This window comes from Halyomorpha halys, unplaced genomic scaffold (genome assembly GCF_000696795.3).
Source record: "Halyomorpha halys isolate HHAL.00 unplaced genomic scaffold, Hhal_1.1 Scaffold385.1, whole genome shotgun sequence".
Lineage (NCBI taxonomy): Eukaryota > Metazoa > Arthropoda > Insecta > Hemiptera > Pentatomidae > Halyomorpha > Halyomorpha halys.
The window spans coordinates 61,958-75,994 of NW_027112337.1; the positions used below are offsets into that span (position 1 = coordinate 61,958).

Below are 14,037 nucleotides of genomic sequence, written 5' to 3' on the forward strand. Positions count from 1 at the left end.
ATTCTTAAGTTATATGTATACATGTGTGTATGTATACACCTTGCTGCGAAGAAAGCCTGATTTTTTATTTTCAATTCTGACAATGAGTAAATTTTATTTTTGGGGGGGGAGTAATTTAGTTAGTATATAGTATGCTGGGACTAGGTATGTTGAAATAATCCCTTCAGGTTTAAAAGGACAATAAATAATCACACATTTGTTTTGAGACTGCTTCACCGTATTCAATTCTTCTCAACTGTATGTAAGTTCTTGCACCTTTGAACCTCTTTAATTTTTTAGCCTTGTGTATTTTGCCATTAATACATTTTCTTTATCTATTCTGGTCAAGTATAATGGTTAAGTATGTAGCCCGTAGAGAAGGAAAGATATAGAAAAGGCTTGAGCATCCAATAAATTGTGGGAATGTTTGGAGTAGCTGAGTCCACTGTTCATAACATACTCCAGCAATGCAAGTAGACAAGCAGCTGTGAGTGGAGGACTGGCTGTAGCTAACCTAAGATCACAACTCAATCTGACAATTTATTCACATGTTCTCAGTCCCTCAGTACTTTCAAGATTGGGATTTAACTATCCATTCAGAGTAGACTTAAAATGTCACAAAATGCCATCTTAGCTTGGCTTGGCCACTGTATGGCAGAGACTGAGGGAACATGAACTTTAAGCAAGGCATCCCACGACAGGGCCTCAACTCCTTGAAAGGTATCATTAAAAAAAACTTATTTTTTGACCAGCAATAGGTAGTGGTTTTGTTCACTCTCTTTGGTCTGCGCCACTCAGATGGTCTGGGCAGAATATGGAAATGACCAGGAGTGTACTCTTTGTGAGTTACATTAAGTCACAGCCTTTCCAGACAATCATTTATAATGGGGAGTACTAAATTTCCACATTCATATTGGACTGATTTTAATTGGTACTGGAACTCTGCTTAGAAGTATATATAGGAAGTCCTACCATTGGCTGTGATCCCTTTTATTGGTCAAGAGTTTATTTTGATAGAGGATAATACATGTCCTTACTCCACAAGGATTGGCACTGATTACATGGAACATGCATCATTAAAATTTTGGACTGCTCATTAGATCTTCCATTATGAATCTTATATAGCATTTGTTTTTGGGAGATATCTTAGATAGACATGTTAGATATCGTTATTCTCCTTTTAATGACTTAAATCAGCTTCAATATAATAAGGGATGTGATGGCCGTGCAGGTTGGGATGCAGGTCCCGGTGCACTCGGTTTGGAACGTTGTGGGTTCAATTCTCACCTGGGACAGTTAACATTGGTTAACTGGCCCAGTTTTGGTGGTCCCGAAGAATGAATTTTGACATTCCCACCTTGGTTAGTACTCGGGTAGCTGCCAGGGGTTGGCAAAAAGGACCACTAGGCCCACTTACCAGACTTGTTCCCCCCACCATATACCACTACCAGTACCAGTAGGTAGACATGTTAGATATTGTTATTCTCCTTCTAATGACTTAAATCAGCTTCAATGTAATGTCTTTATATCATAACTTCTTCTCTGCCTGACTGGGTTTGGAGCCTTTGCCACAGAAGAAGGGGTAGTAACTGTCATTTGATGGCCATTCTCTGTCAGAATATGGAATATAAATGAAAAATTATCGACTTTAAAAACTTTCAATTTCTCATTTTTATCTTTTAAAATCTATTTATATAGTAGTATTAATAGAAATGATTTCTTTATGGTAAACCTAATTTAAATAAATTACAAAGAAACTAATTCTTTCCTCAAAAAAAGTAATAATAAAATCATACAAGAATTATGGATAAAAAATCAGTTTTTTTTTTTGCTGCTAGGGGTCAATAATTATTGTTTTTTGAAGGAGGGGAAAGATTTGATTTCATTGATTTAGTGATGATTCATTGTCTTTTCAAAATTACGAATCTCAAATTTACTGTCGAAATTTCATTTGAGTGCAAAAATTTTGATTAATTATTTGCTTTCATTATTCTTTGGCACAGAATATCATTTATTAAGTTTTCAAGAATGCTGATTTCAAATTGACCATCATTTTCGAACATTATTTTACAAATGAATTCCTAATTTTCAAAAATTTTAATCCTAAGTGGTTAAATCACAGAATACACCAAGGATATTATTGTAAACTATTAATGCAGTTTTAGTTATTATCATTCAACTTCTTCTTTTTCTACTATTGGGTTTACAGAAGCAAGGAGCTATCCTGTCTGCAGGATGTGTTGTGGTCATCTCTACTTCTCTTTATTAAAGACATTATCCTTCCAGCGGGATCTGGGTCTTCCTCTCTCTCATTTGTTCTTGGTCAGTTTTAAAAGGTCCCCACAATGTTCCATTCTGATGTTTTGACCGATCCATTTTAACCTCTATAACCTAATGAAGTTGGATAGAATTAAATTCCATTATTCCATATATATTCCCACATTTCAGCACAGTCAGTGCTTCAGTCTAAGAGTACGTTTCAGTATTTTTTTCTCAAACAGATCATTGTTTTGTGCTATTGCCGTGTTGAGCATACACATTTTGCATGCATAAGCTGCTTCTGGTTTTACAATACATTTTTAAAGCCTTATATTTTTAGTGCAGCTTATTAATTGCTTCTAATGAGTTTTGATAAAGAAACATATCTTCTGTTAGCTGCTTCTAATCTGCATCTTATTTCAGTTTCCTCTTCTATCTTCTCCTTGATTGCAGATCTCAGGAACTTTGAGCTTGAAATAACCTCAAAAGTATAGTTCCTCAATTTAACTAGTTGTCAAATTGTGGTTACTTTTTGAGCCCTGTGTTCACATTTAATGAACCACTATTCTTTCTGTATATCCAGACTTGGCATTTATTCTTTTTCATAATGTACTTAATTAGTTTAATCATTTTTCTGGCCCATAACCATTTCTTTCATTGCACTAGAGAGCTCCTCCCTGTAAGCAAATTGTAAGGTCCATCAAAATTCACCAAAAGTATTTTATTTACAACTTTTCTTCTACTTTGAAGATGGAAAAATTGTTTAATGAATGTTCAAATATTTTTCTAACAGTAAATTTTGATACAAATATATTAGAATATAAATGATGGGCCATCAATGTTATGTAAATTTAAAAAAAAAAACTTTAAAGGTTCCATTTCCAACCAAAATTTATATATTTTGATCAATTATAGAATATCAGAGTGCTTAGTAAATCTAGTTAGAGTGTGCATTTATGAAATATTTAATACAAATTATATATTTATATTATTTCTGATAAACAACTTTTTTAAGGTTGTTTATTTGTATCAAGTGTGAATTCTTATTTTATTTTTAACATCAATAAAAAACAAAACAAAAGGAATTAACGATGAATGGAATATGGTCCGGGTGCGGTAAAAAAAAAACTCAAATAGTAGAATTATCCTATTTTATTGAGCCAACGTTTCGGAATTAACCTTTTCTTTCTTTTGAATATCCTGCAGAAAGGAGTTCAGGATATATTCAAAAAAAATAAAAAGTGAATTAATTTTGTTTTTACGTTTGTAGCGAAGGAAGTTGAGGCATCGCCGTAGTCACCTTGAGTCTCCAGTAGCCGCTTCGAATCTTGCATGGGGGGGGAGGGGGAGAGTTGGCAAGGTTTTAGCAACTTCAAAGAAAATAATTCATAATGAAATTGTAAGTAATACTGATACAATAAATTGTAAACAGTGCTAATTGCTTGGTAAGAACTCTATCCTATGACTTTGGAAAATAAATTTTCAAAAAGTTCTGATCGATGCTTCAGAGGGATGTAGTACCCCATCTAGATGGTCTGTTTGTTACTATGAAATAATCAATGTCACTGGTTCTCTATCCTACAAGTTCTCAGCTTTCTCTTGGTCTAATATTTGATATATGTTTTTATAGTATTATATTTGATTTTGAAAATAAAGTGGATCGTCAACTATCGTGACTAACCAACCAGCCCTTGCCTAAATCATGGACAAAATTATACATTGAGGAAAATTGGAAGTAGTAACAAATAATAACATAGGATATAGATTATATATTTTTATTAAAAAGTTTAATTATGATAATTTTGACATTTGTATGTAATAATACTTCGAAATGTAAATATAAAAAAAAAAGTAAAGCATTAGTATTCTAAGGGACTCATTACTCATCTTTTTTTAAAGTAATTAACCATCCACTTTCAGTTTTTATTTTCTAAAAAAAAAAAAAAAAAAAAAGAATAATCAACAGTATTAGTCTAGGTAATTGATACTCTACTGTATTGTGTTCATTATAGCAGGTAAAGTTTGCACTTTATTGGTAAACATGATTTATACATAGAATTTTTAATTCAAATTTCTAAAGCTATGGTTCAATAATGAGATAATGCCAACTGAAACAAATTCTGCCATAAATAAAATAATAGATTCATAAACTTATAGAAATTAATATTCATAAGAATTTACATGTTACTTTTGTTTTATTATTTGAACTTTGTAATATTCAAAACATCTATTATTTATAAATATGTCATTCAATCTGTTAAATTACATAAGTTAAAAAGTTAACTGTAACATTTATGTTTGAAATCTTACTGATGAATAATGATAAAGATATTATATAAGATTATTATCTTTTTTTTTTTAAGTATGATTTTCATTATTAATTAGAGGTCTGTGAGAGGAACTACCTGTAATCATTCTAATTTTTTTCAATATCATCTGTTAGATTCATTCTATCCTCATTCTGGGTCTTGGTGTTATCTTCTCTAAAATATTATTCAAGTTTTATTGGCATTAATGACTGTATAAGTTTGCAGATAGTAACATATGAAAATTTTGCATTTAGAGCTAGGCATTAATTGTATAATTTGTTATGTATCTTTCATTCATTATCCAACAAACAGTTTCATTCATCAACAGATCATCTATTATTCAAAGTTATTTTTGATTTATTACATGTCCATTTCGAATGCCTAATTTAAGTAATATAGAATTATGAAAATACAAAAAAGAATAGAAAATACTGGATTATTACTTAAAACAATTGCTTAAAATATATTTATGTAATATTGTGTTATGTAATGAATTCATAAATGTATCCAGAACTTGTCCAAACTAGGCAATCAAAAATAAATCTATTGCAGTGTTTACAAAACGTTGAATTTTTTAGTTACTTCATGTTTTGTGGTTAAATGTATCAGCAATCATTTTTTTTTTTTTTTTTTTTTTTTTTTTTCCGGCTAAGAAGCATGCGGACACAGAGGGCCTATTGTACAGCGTCCCTCCTCTGCTCAAAACAGACCATCAGCAATCATTACAAATGATCAAAATAAATATTAATCTATAAATCAGTTGATTTTTTTGTTCAAATTATTTTTATATGTTGAGTAATTTTTATTCAGCTAATTATCTAAGATAAAAGATGACAGATAAATTTAAATTACTTGTTATTTTTGAATAATGGATGATGCTGTTATGTTAATTCGACATCTGAAATAATTGATATTTTTACTCTAAATCCATTATCTGTTATCTAAGATAAATTTTATTTATCTTCGGTTTCATTCAGGTTTTATATATATATATATTTGTGTGTGTGTGTGTGTGTGTGTTTTTTTTTTGTTTTTTTTTTACGAGGGTCGGTGGAAATCTTCAAAAGACACGGATAGGCCCGTACCTATCCGTGTGTGGGATTTTTACCCACTAAAACCACCGCCCTACACCTGTTCATTCCTCTCCATGGGACCGCCGCTAGGCATTACTTCATGGAGGGAAATGGCTGAGTGCCGCCTCGCATTCTTTGCATGGTTTTTACGTTTCCATGCTAGTTACGTCTCTAGCCCTCTCTTCCTCTCTCAACCTCTTGAGAACGACTGTGGTGAATCTCTTCACTGCATTCCAATGCTGGTCTGACAGGAGCATATAAGCTCACCACTTTTTCTGGAGTGATGCGTCCTCCACACTCTCTCTCCAATTCACTTCTTTCTACTGCAAAGCGAGTGCAAGTGAAGAACACGTGCTCTGCGGTTTCCTCGACAGTCTGGCATCCAGGGCATTCTGCGGTGTTATCCAGTTTGAAGCGGTACTGGTAGGCTCTGAAGCATCCATGTCCGGTCATCAATTGGGTTATGTAGAAATCCACCTCACCATGCTGGCGACCATACCACTTGGCCACATCGGGTATTAACCTGTGAGTCCACCTCCCGGAATCTGCAGCCTCCCAACGCTGCTGCCACTGGTCGATCGTTATTTTTCGCTCTTCTTCTCTTGATAAGTGCAAGCGTCGTCCATAGTGCCTGCTTCTTTCTCCAACAAGAAGTTCCACAGGTGGCATTCGGGCTATCACACACACCGCTTCGTAGGAAACAGTTCGAAAAGCGCTAACTGTCCTTAAACAAACTCTGCGGTACACTGAAACTATCTGTCTCCTGTATGATATGGTAGCCATCGCTTGTTTCCAAATCGGGGCTGCATATAACATAATGGAGGTGACAACAGTAGCCAGAAGCCTTCGCCTACTTTCTTTGGGACCTCCGACGTTTGGCATGAGACGTGACAGTAGGGATGCAACTTTAGCAGATTTGGTGCTTATATACTCCGTGTGAACATTAAAGCGGAGACGTGCATCGATCATGACTCCTAGGTACTTTAAGCAAGACTGGGAACGAATTTCGTGCCTACCCACTGTTACAGTGATAGACTCAGTCTGCTTCCTGCTAGTTACTAGGAGAACTTCGGTCTTGTGATCTGCAAGTTGTAGGCCTACCGAAGACAGCCAACCTCGGACCGTAGCAACAGCCTGGTTAGCGATGAGGGTAACTTCTTCCAAGTACTTCGCGGCTACTACAACTGCAACGTCATCTGCGAATCCAACAACTGTGGCTCCCTCCGGCAATGTCAGTTTAAAGATTGCGTCGTACATGACGTTCCACAGAAGAGGCCCTAATACCGAGCCCTGTGGGACACCTCCAGTCACCTTGTATCTCCTTTGGCCAATGTCTGAAGAATAAAACAAAACTCTATCTTTAAAGTAGTCAGTGAGAATTCTCATAAGATAGGCTGGCACCGCCATAGTCCGTAGGGCATCTATTATACAGGTCCATCTTGCAGTGTTAAAGGCATTCTTAACGTCTAGCGTGATGATTGCTGCATAACACTTAGCACCTCTCCTCCACCTTGCTCCTGCAATTGCTGTACGGGCCATCTCGACTACCAATCCAACAGCATCTATCGTGGATCGCGCTTTACGAAATCCGAATTGAGCTCGCGAGAGGCCTTTAACTCCCTCCGTGAACTCTTGTAGTCTGAGGGAAAGGATCTTCTCGAATGCCTTACCCATGGTATCCAATAAGCAAATTGGACGATAGGTTGACGGGTCCTCCAGTCTTCCCTTACTCTTTGGAATGAGTACGAGGCGCTGTCTCTTCCAAGGTTTCGGAATTGAGCCTTCACGAATGCACGAATTGAAGAGATCGATGAAAAGATCCGGTTGTTTCCTTAGAGCCACCTTCAGAGCTATAGAATTCAGGAATTCCATCCAATCCTGGTGCCTTGCCATGTTTTAGGTCCGAGGCGATGTCCTCTATCTCTTCCTGCGTGATTTATGGAAAATCCGTTATATATGTATTGTCAATACCTTTAATACTATTCGCCTGTTCAGGGAATAGTGTTCTGACAATACTGTCTACAACATTCGATCTCATGGGGAGCTGCATCGTGCCTTTACAAAGTTTCTTAAGTGCTATTTTGTAAGGTCTACCCCATGTGTCTGCATCAACCACATCACAGAGTTCTCTCCAGCACTGTCGTTTGCTTTCTTTAATGGCTTGTCGGAGGTTTCTTCTAGCACTCTTGAACTCTTCTTGAAGCACTGAAAACTCCGGTAGACGTCTCGCTCGCTGGTAATGTCTTCTTGCTTGGTTGCAACACTGGCGAAGATCGTCAATAGTATCCGTCCACCAGTACACTGAGGAATGTTTTCTAGGCCTTGAACGGGTCATAGCTGCATCACTAGCTCCAGATATAAAAGAGGTTAGTGTACGCGCCTTTTCCTCTACTGACCCTCTTAATTCACACTCGTCCTCTAGCATTAAAGTGAATGCGGCACCATCGAATATCTTCGTGTTCCAGCTGTTGGTTCTCGATCGAGAACTGTTCTTTCTTGTAGGCGTATCCAGTGTGATCAATATAGCCTGGTGGTCACTATTTGTATAAAGTCCACAAACCTTCCAAGTTCCGATCCGGTGCAGGCGACCACTCACAAACGTCAAATCGATGATGGATGATCTTCCAGCTCTTGTGAACGTCGGGTTGGTTCCAATGTTCATTAGGAGCATATCACTCATTTGTGCGAAAGCTTCGAGGAGAACTTCACCACGTCGATTTGTTAACCTACTTCCCCATTCAGTTGCCCATGCGTTGAAATCACCTGCTATGATAGCTGGCTTATGGCAACTAGCCTCTAAGACAATGCGATCCAACAAATTCGCAAAGTCTTCTATTGTGATGCTGGGATAGGCGTAGCAGCTAAAGATGTACATGTCATTGATCTTCACCCATACAAAGCCGGAGTGCAATGTAGTATTCACTTCCTGAATAGCTTGGGAATTACAGGCCCACACAGCAGCTTTACCACTCACATCGGATACCCACGAGTTTCCATCTAGGTTTTTATATTGTTCGCAGAGTATAGCGACGTCGATGTGCTGTTCCCGTACTGTTTGGTAAAGGAGATCTTGTGCAGCTTCACAATGGTTCAGATTCAGTTGAAGTATTCTCATCTGCGATGTTGTTGGATTTGCGTCATGGTTTTCAGTGCTGTACGGAAAGCTGGACACTTACTACTTCCACTAGAGTGGTCGGCATCTTCTTTTCCCGCACATAATGCGCATTGAGGTTTCTGGTTACAATCACTAGCTTTGTGACCTGCTTTACCTACAGTTTCGACATAGGCAGGTCCTATCCTTTCCAACACAATTCCGGGCTATGTGTCCGTACTCCCAGCAACGGAAACACTTTAGAACTTTGAGTTTTTCTCGTATTCGGCTTACAACCAGTCCTACTCGGACCTTTCCATGAGCTATGATCTTCCTTGCCTGCAGAACTGGAAGTGAAATAACCGCCGTTTGCGTACCGCCATAGGCTTTCCGGATGGACTTTACCGCTGTGATGGGCATTGACTCTTCATCCAGGAGAGGTTTTAAGGCCTCCGCAACCTCCTCTTTAGTGGTGAGATCGTCCAAATCTCGCAGCTCGAAAAGGGACTCCTCCGTCCATGTCCGCACTTCTGCCCCTTCGCCAATCACACCCTCCATTGAACTCTTTAGTGAAGCAAGAGATTGCTCTTTATTCCTGTCCAATTGGAGTAAAAGGTCTCCTTTATTAATTTTCCGGACCTTTGTAATTGATGAAGCCATCTCGACCATCGCCGGATCTTCCCTCACCTTTCGTAGGACATCTGAGTAGGACTGGCTCTCTGGTATTTTTATTATGACTGCGGCAGGCCTCGGTGGCTTAGGGCGAGGTTTCTTCCTAGATCTCTTTCGCACTTCTTGCCATAGCTCCTCCTGGTGTTCTCCACGCTGAACTGTATAAGATCTCTGAGGGTGATCTGCATTATGATGCACCACTGGTGCATTGGGTTGAGCAATTTTCTTCTTGTTTGCAATGTTCTTCCTTTTATCGCTAGTTAAAGAAGGTGTGGTTACTGTTCCTTCTGATTTAACAGCATTCTTCCTTGGTGGACTTACCTCCTTCGTTTGGGTGTGGCCGTCTGCAGTTTCGATAGGGAGTGCAGCTGTTTCCAACTTTTCAAAATACAGTTGGATTTCGCATGCAAAACTCCTTATCTTGCCATGCACATTGTTCTTGGTGCGGATGAAGGAGAGAAGCTGTTTAATCTTGCTCCCAAGATTTTGCATCACCTGTGCTGTGGTAAGTCTTGTGGCATTAGATGCTACAATGGCCAAGTCTCCCACCATTGCAGCACTGCGGTCGTATGATGACGACGCCGGGGAACCCGCTTTCGCATTCCCAATCGGCGCCGGTACTGGGGTTCCGTGCCCCTGCACCGTAGCACAGTTACCTCCATCTTCCATACTTTTCATAGTATTTTCGCATTTTATACCTCCTGCCAGGTTTTGAAACAGCCGCCTCTAACCTGAGGAACAGACGCTGACCAGTACCCCGCCTATTCTAGGAACCGTCGCGCCTGGATTTGAATCTAGTTTTGGTCCACCCCGGGTATTTTATTTCCCCGGTTCCCGCCATATCTGGTGAGAATCCCCCTATTCGCCACCTGGGGAGGCGCCCGATGGGAGACTAGCTACTCCACACGGGTGTGTGTGTGTGTGTCCGTGCGTGCGTGCGTGCGTGTGCGTGTGCGTGTGTGTGTGTGTTTATAATATAATTTCATGTACATTTTATTTATTATTTCAGGATGTTTCACCTTTAGATGAATTTGGTGTTGCTGCAGCATTACTACCCTTGGCCACAGCATTTTGTAGGAAACTTTGTACTGGAGTTATTCAGTTTGCCTATACGTGCATTCAGGTTTGCCTTGTTTTTTCTTTTGTTAATGAAAATATTAAATGACACATCTAGTTTTTTAAACTGTTTTATTTTATATGCTATATTTTTTATCACATAGTTTATTAGTTATGACTTTACAATCACTGCTTCCACAAATAATTTCATAATTAAGTTCATTTCATTCATAATTTTACTACTACAGTACTATTACTACTAACTAATGCCTACCCTTGGTTGTTATATTTGGCAATGTACTGAACAACAAAAAAGTGTTTCTGTGAACTTAAGATAATCTTTCTGCTGTTTTTTGATGAAATAAAATTGTTATTTTAATAGAAAAACAGTTGGAACTTTATGATACAGACATAGAGGCCAGGGATTAAGGCAGTAAACATTAAGGTAAACTAAGGGATTAAAGACTGTTGACTGCCCCACTACAGCAGCATCACCCCACCACCGACCCCCCCCCTACAGGTTTCTCATTTATATAATAGTTCCCACAAATACCAGTACGAAAACTAAGATCGCGGTATGCCCGGTCTGTAAACAGGTTGTCATCAGAGAGGACAAGTTAGCACTAGCCTGCAACTTCTGTAAAATTTTACTTCACAATAAATGCAATGCTGTAACATTCCAGACAGTGAAATCTCGCAACATAAAAAACAAAACTGGAACTGTCTCTCATGTCAGAGTTTGGCCAAGTCAGGGGCTAGGCAATATAGTGCCGTACCCAGCAGAAGCATGGAGGAAAATATTGTAATATGCTCTTTTTGAGTAAATAGTATATTTTGATGTATAAAGGGTTTTTGATATGTTTTATTTTATGTATCATTTTAATATTGTTCATTTGTTTTGTTTATCCAAAAAGTAAGCTAACCAATTTTCATTGTCCATAATAAATTTGTGATTCAAAACAAAACCAAGCAGTCAACAAGTCCGTTGAATCAAGGCCATGTTGAGCGTATTAAAATATCATAAAAACTATTTTAACTCTTCCCATCATAATTGAAAATACAGTAAATTTAAGAAAATATAGAAGTCAAGAAATAGTGCTAAAGAATAATATTCAGAAAGTAAATCATTTGCAAAAATCCCTAACTGTTGTGCGACAATCGATGTTAACATGTAACATCGAGGCAGGTTTTTTGGTTTTGGAGATTCATTTCGTTGTTTGGAAGCGAAGGAAAATGATGTTTCCAGGATGAGGAGGTCCTCATCAATTTCTGTCCAGCAAGAGTGGACAGTTTGAAAAAGGAAGACAACCAAGAAGAATAGAGGACTCTTAGTTTGGATTGCCTGGTGAGAGGACGTCCGTCGGCTGGAAACGGGAAAGTTTGGAAGCCATTGTTGTGAGAGAGACATAGCTTTTTGGAAGGACTGGAAGCCATTTTTGACGATAGGACATAACATTAGAAAAAAGAAGATAGCAAGAACCATCAAAAGAAGATTGTGAAATTGGTTAGTTTTGTTATACCTAAATTTAAATACATTTGTAAAAGAGATATTAACTTAATTAAGTGTAATTATTGTAAGTGTCTGTTTCTGATTGCCTAGCAACACACCCTGAGATTAAGAGTCTTTTATATTATAAAACTTAAATAAAATTCTATTATCTATTTAGTATTAAAGTTTTTAAATTTCAACCCAAGCTATCTCTTTTAGATATCAGAATTTAAGTTAAAAAATATAAAATTTCAAATTATTTTATTTTAAATAATAATTAAATTATTACAATATAATGGCTATTCTCAAAGAAATTGGGAAAATCACTGACGATCTAAAAGATATTTTAATGCGTGTTTCTATTATATAATAATAAAGATGAATCTTTAGGTCTTTATTATCGTAAAAAAACAACGTTCACACTTGAAAATTAAAAAAACACAATCGCAATTATTATATACATAAACGTTCAGTTTTTTTAGATAACAACACACAAGTTCTCCATAATTAATTGTAATTGATCATATGGCGAGAGGTTTCAAATGGGTTTGCCACTAAAACAAATGTAAACTTTAATAATAAAATTAATAATGAAACTTTAAATGAATTATAATTAAAAATAGATTTAAAAGAAATATAGTAAAGAAATAAAAATGTTGATAATAATTTCGACAATGGCAAACCCATTTCAAACACTCTCTTTGCAAATGTCAACTATTGCCACTTAAGACGTTAATCTTGCCACCACATCACTCCCCCCCCAATGACGTTGGCGCAGAACCTAACAGTCGGCTTTACTGCACGTCCAGAGCGGGTGTGATACACTGGTTTTGGTTGATGCTGTTCTGCGTCGAGGTCATTAGAAGAGTTAGCAGATCCTGCAGCGGGCGTAGGACTGGACTGAGCCGCGTTGGCGTTTCTTTCTACCTGCGTTGTGTTTGCGCCGGAAAGAAGATGTGCAACTTTCAGTCGATCCATCGAAATCGTTTTTGGACCTGATGGTAGCTGGATCTGAAATGTTTTTTCCTTCTGTGAGATTACTTTGTAGGGTCCAGAGTATGGTGGAGTGAGCGGTACCCTAACGGAGTCGTCCCTTAGAAATACGTGGGTGCAGTCCTTTAAGTCTCGATGCACAAAAGTCAAATCACAAAAGTGCGGGATGGCGCCGAGCGGAGATTCTTCATGGCCTCCCGCAGGGTGTTCAGCGTCGATTCGGAGTCTTCCCGACGTCCTGATGCCTCAAAGAACTCTCCAGGCAGGCGTAAAGGCTGCCCAAATACCATTTCCGCTGCGCTGGCACCCACGTCCTCTCTCACTGCTGATCGGAGGCCTAAAAGAACTGTTGGTAACGTACTTGTCCATCCCGATGCGTTCAGTGTAGACATGAGGGATGCCTTGAGGGTCCTGTGCCACCGTTCCACGCCGTTGGACTGAGGATGGTATGCTGTAGTCCTCTGATGCTGTATACCTAATATACGAGTCAGATTTATGAAAAGATCTGACTCGAACTGGCGCCCTTGGTCAGTGGTTATCCTTGCTGGCGTACCATAGAGGGAGATCCATGTACCCACAATCGCTGATGCTACCTTGGTATTTCCTCCATAGGGCACACCTCAGGCCAACAGGTGAATCGGTCAATGATCGTCAGAAAGTACCGCAATCCGTCGGAGTTTGGTAATGGTCCGATGAGGTCCATGTGAATGTGTTCAAACCTGGAGCTGGGAGCGAAGGTATCCGGAGGGGTTACTGTGTGACGGATCACTTTCGATGTCTGACAGGCAATACAACACTGAGCCCATCTTGAGACATCGGCGTTCATGCCAGGGCAGAAAAATCACATGCTAATCCATAACTATACTCAAACAATTTCTAAGATTCCGTAATTCCATTCCTCAGAACACCCGTCAGCTCCTAGTATCGTCTCTTGTCTTCCCTCACTTCGACTACAGATCCTTGGTGTATGGAGGGCTATCTGCAGGACTAGCATTGAGACTGAAGAGACTCATGAATTGCTTTGTAAGATATATCTTTGGGTTCCCTAGGCGCTTTCAAGTCTCCTGCTGGTATACCGAGTTGAAGTGGCTCTATCCAACCTCCCGAAGGCAATAC

At 38.4% G+C, this 14,037-nt stretch overlaps 1 protein-coding gene across 1 annotated transcript in view; it reads left to right on the plus strand.

Annotated features, from left to right (window-relative positions):
- The window catches only part of Sbf (SET domain binding factor), a gene marked incomplete in the record, with an annotated part of 132,070 nt that overhangs the window by 45,124 nt on the left and 72,909 nt on the right, over positions 1–14,037 (plus strand). Inside the window, 2 exon segments of the mRNA XM_067050252.1 lie at positions 3,509–3,637; positions 10,393–10,506. Of these exon segments, the coding sequence (XP_066906353.1) occupies positions 3,509–3,637; positions 10,393–10,506 (243 nt within the window).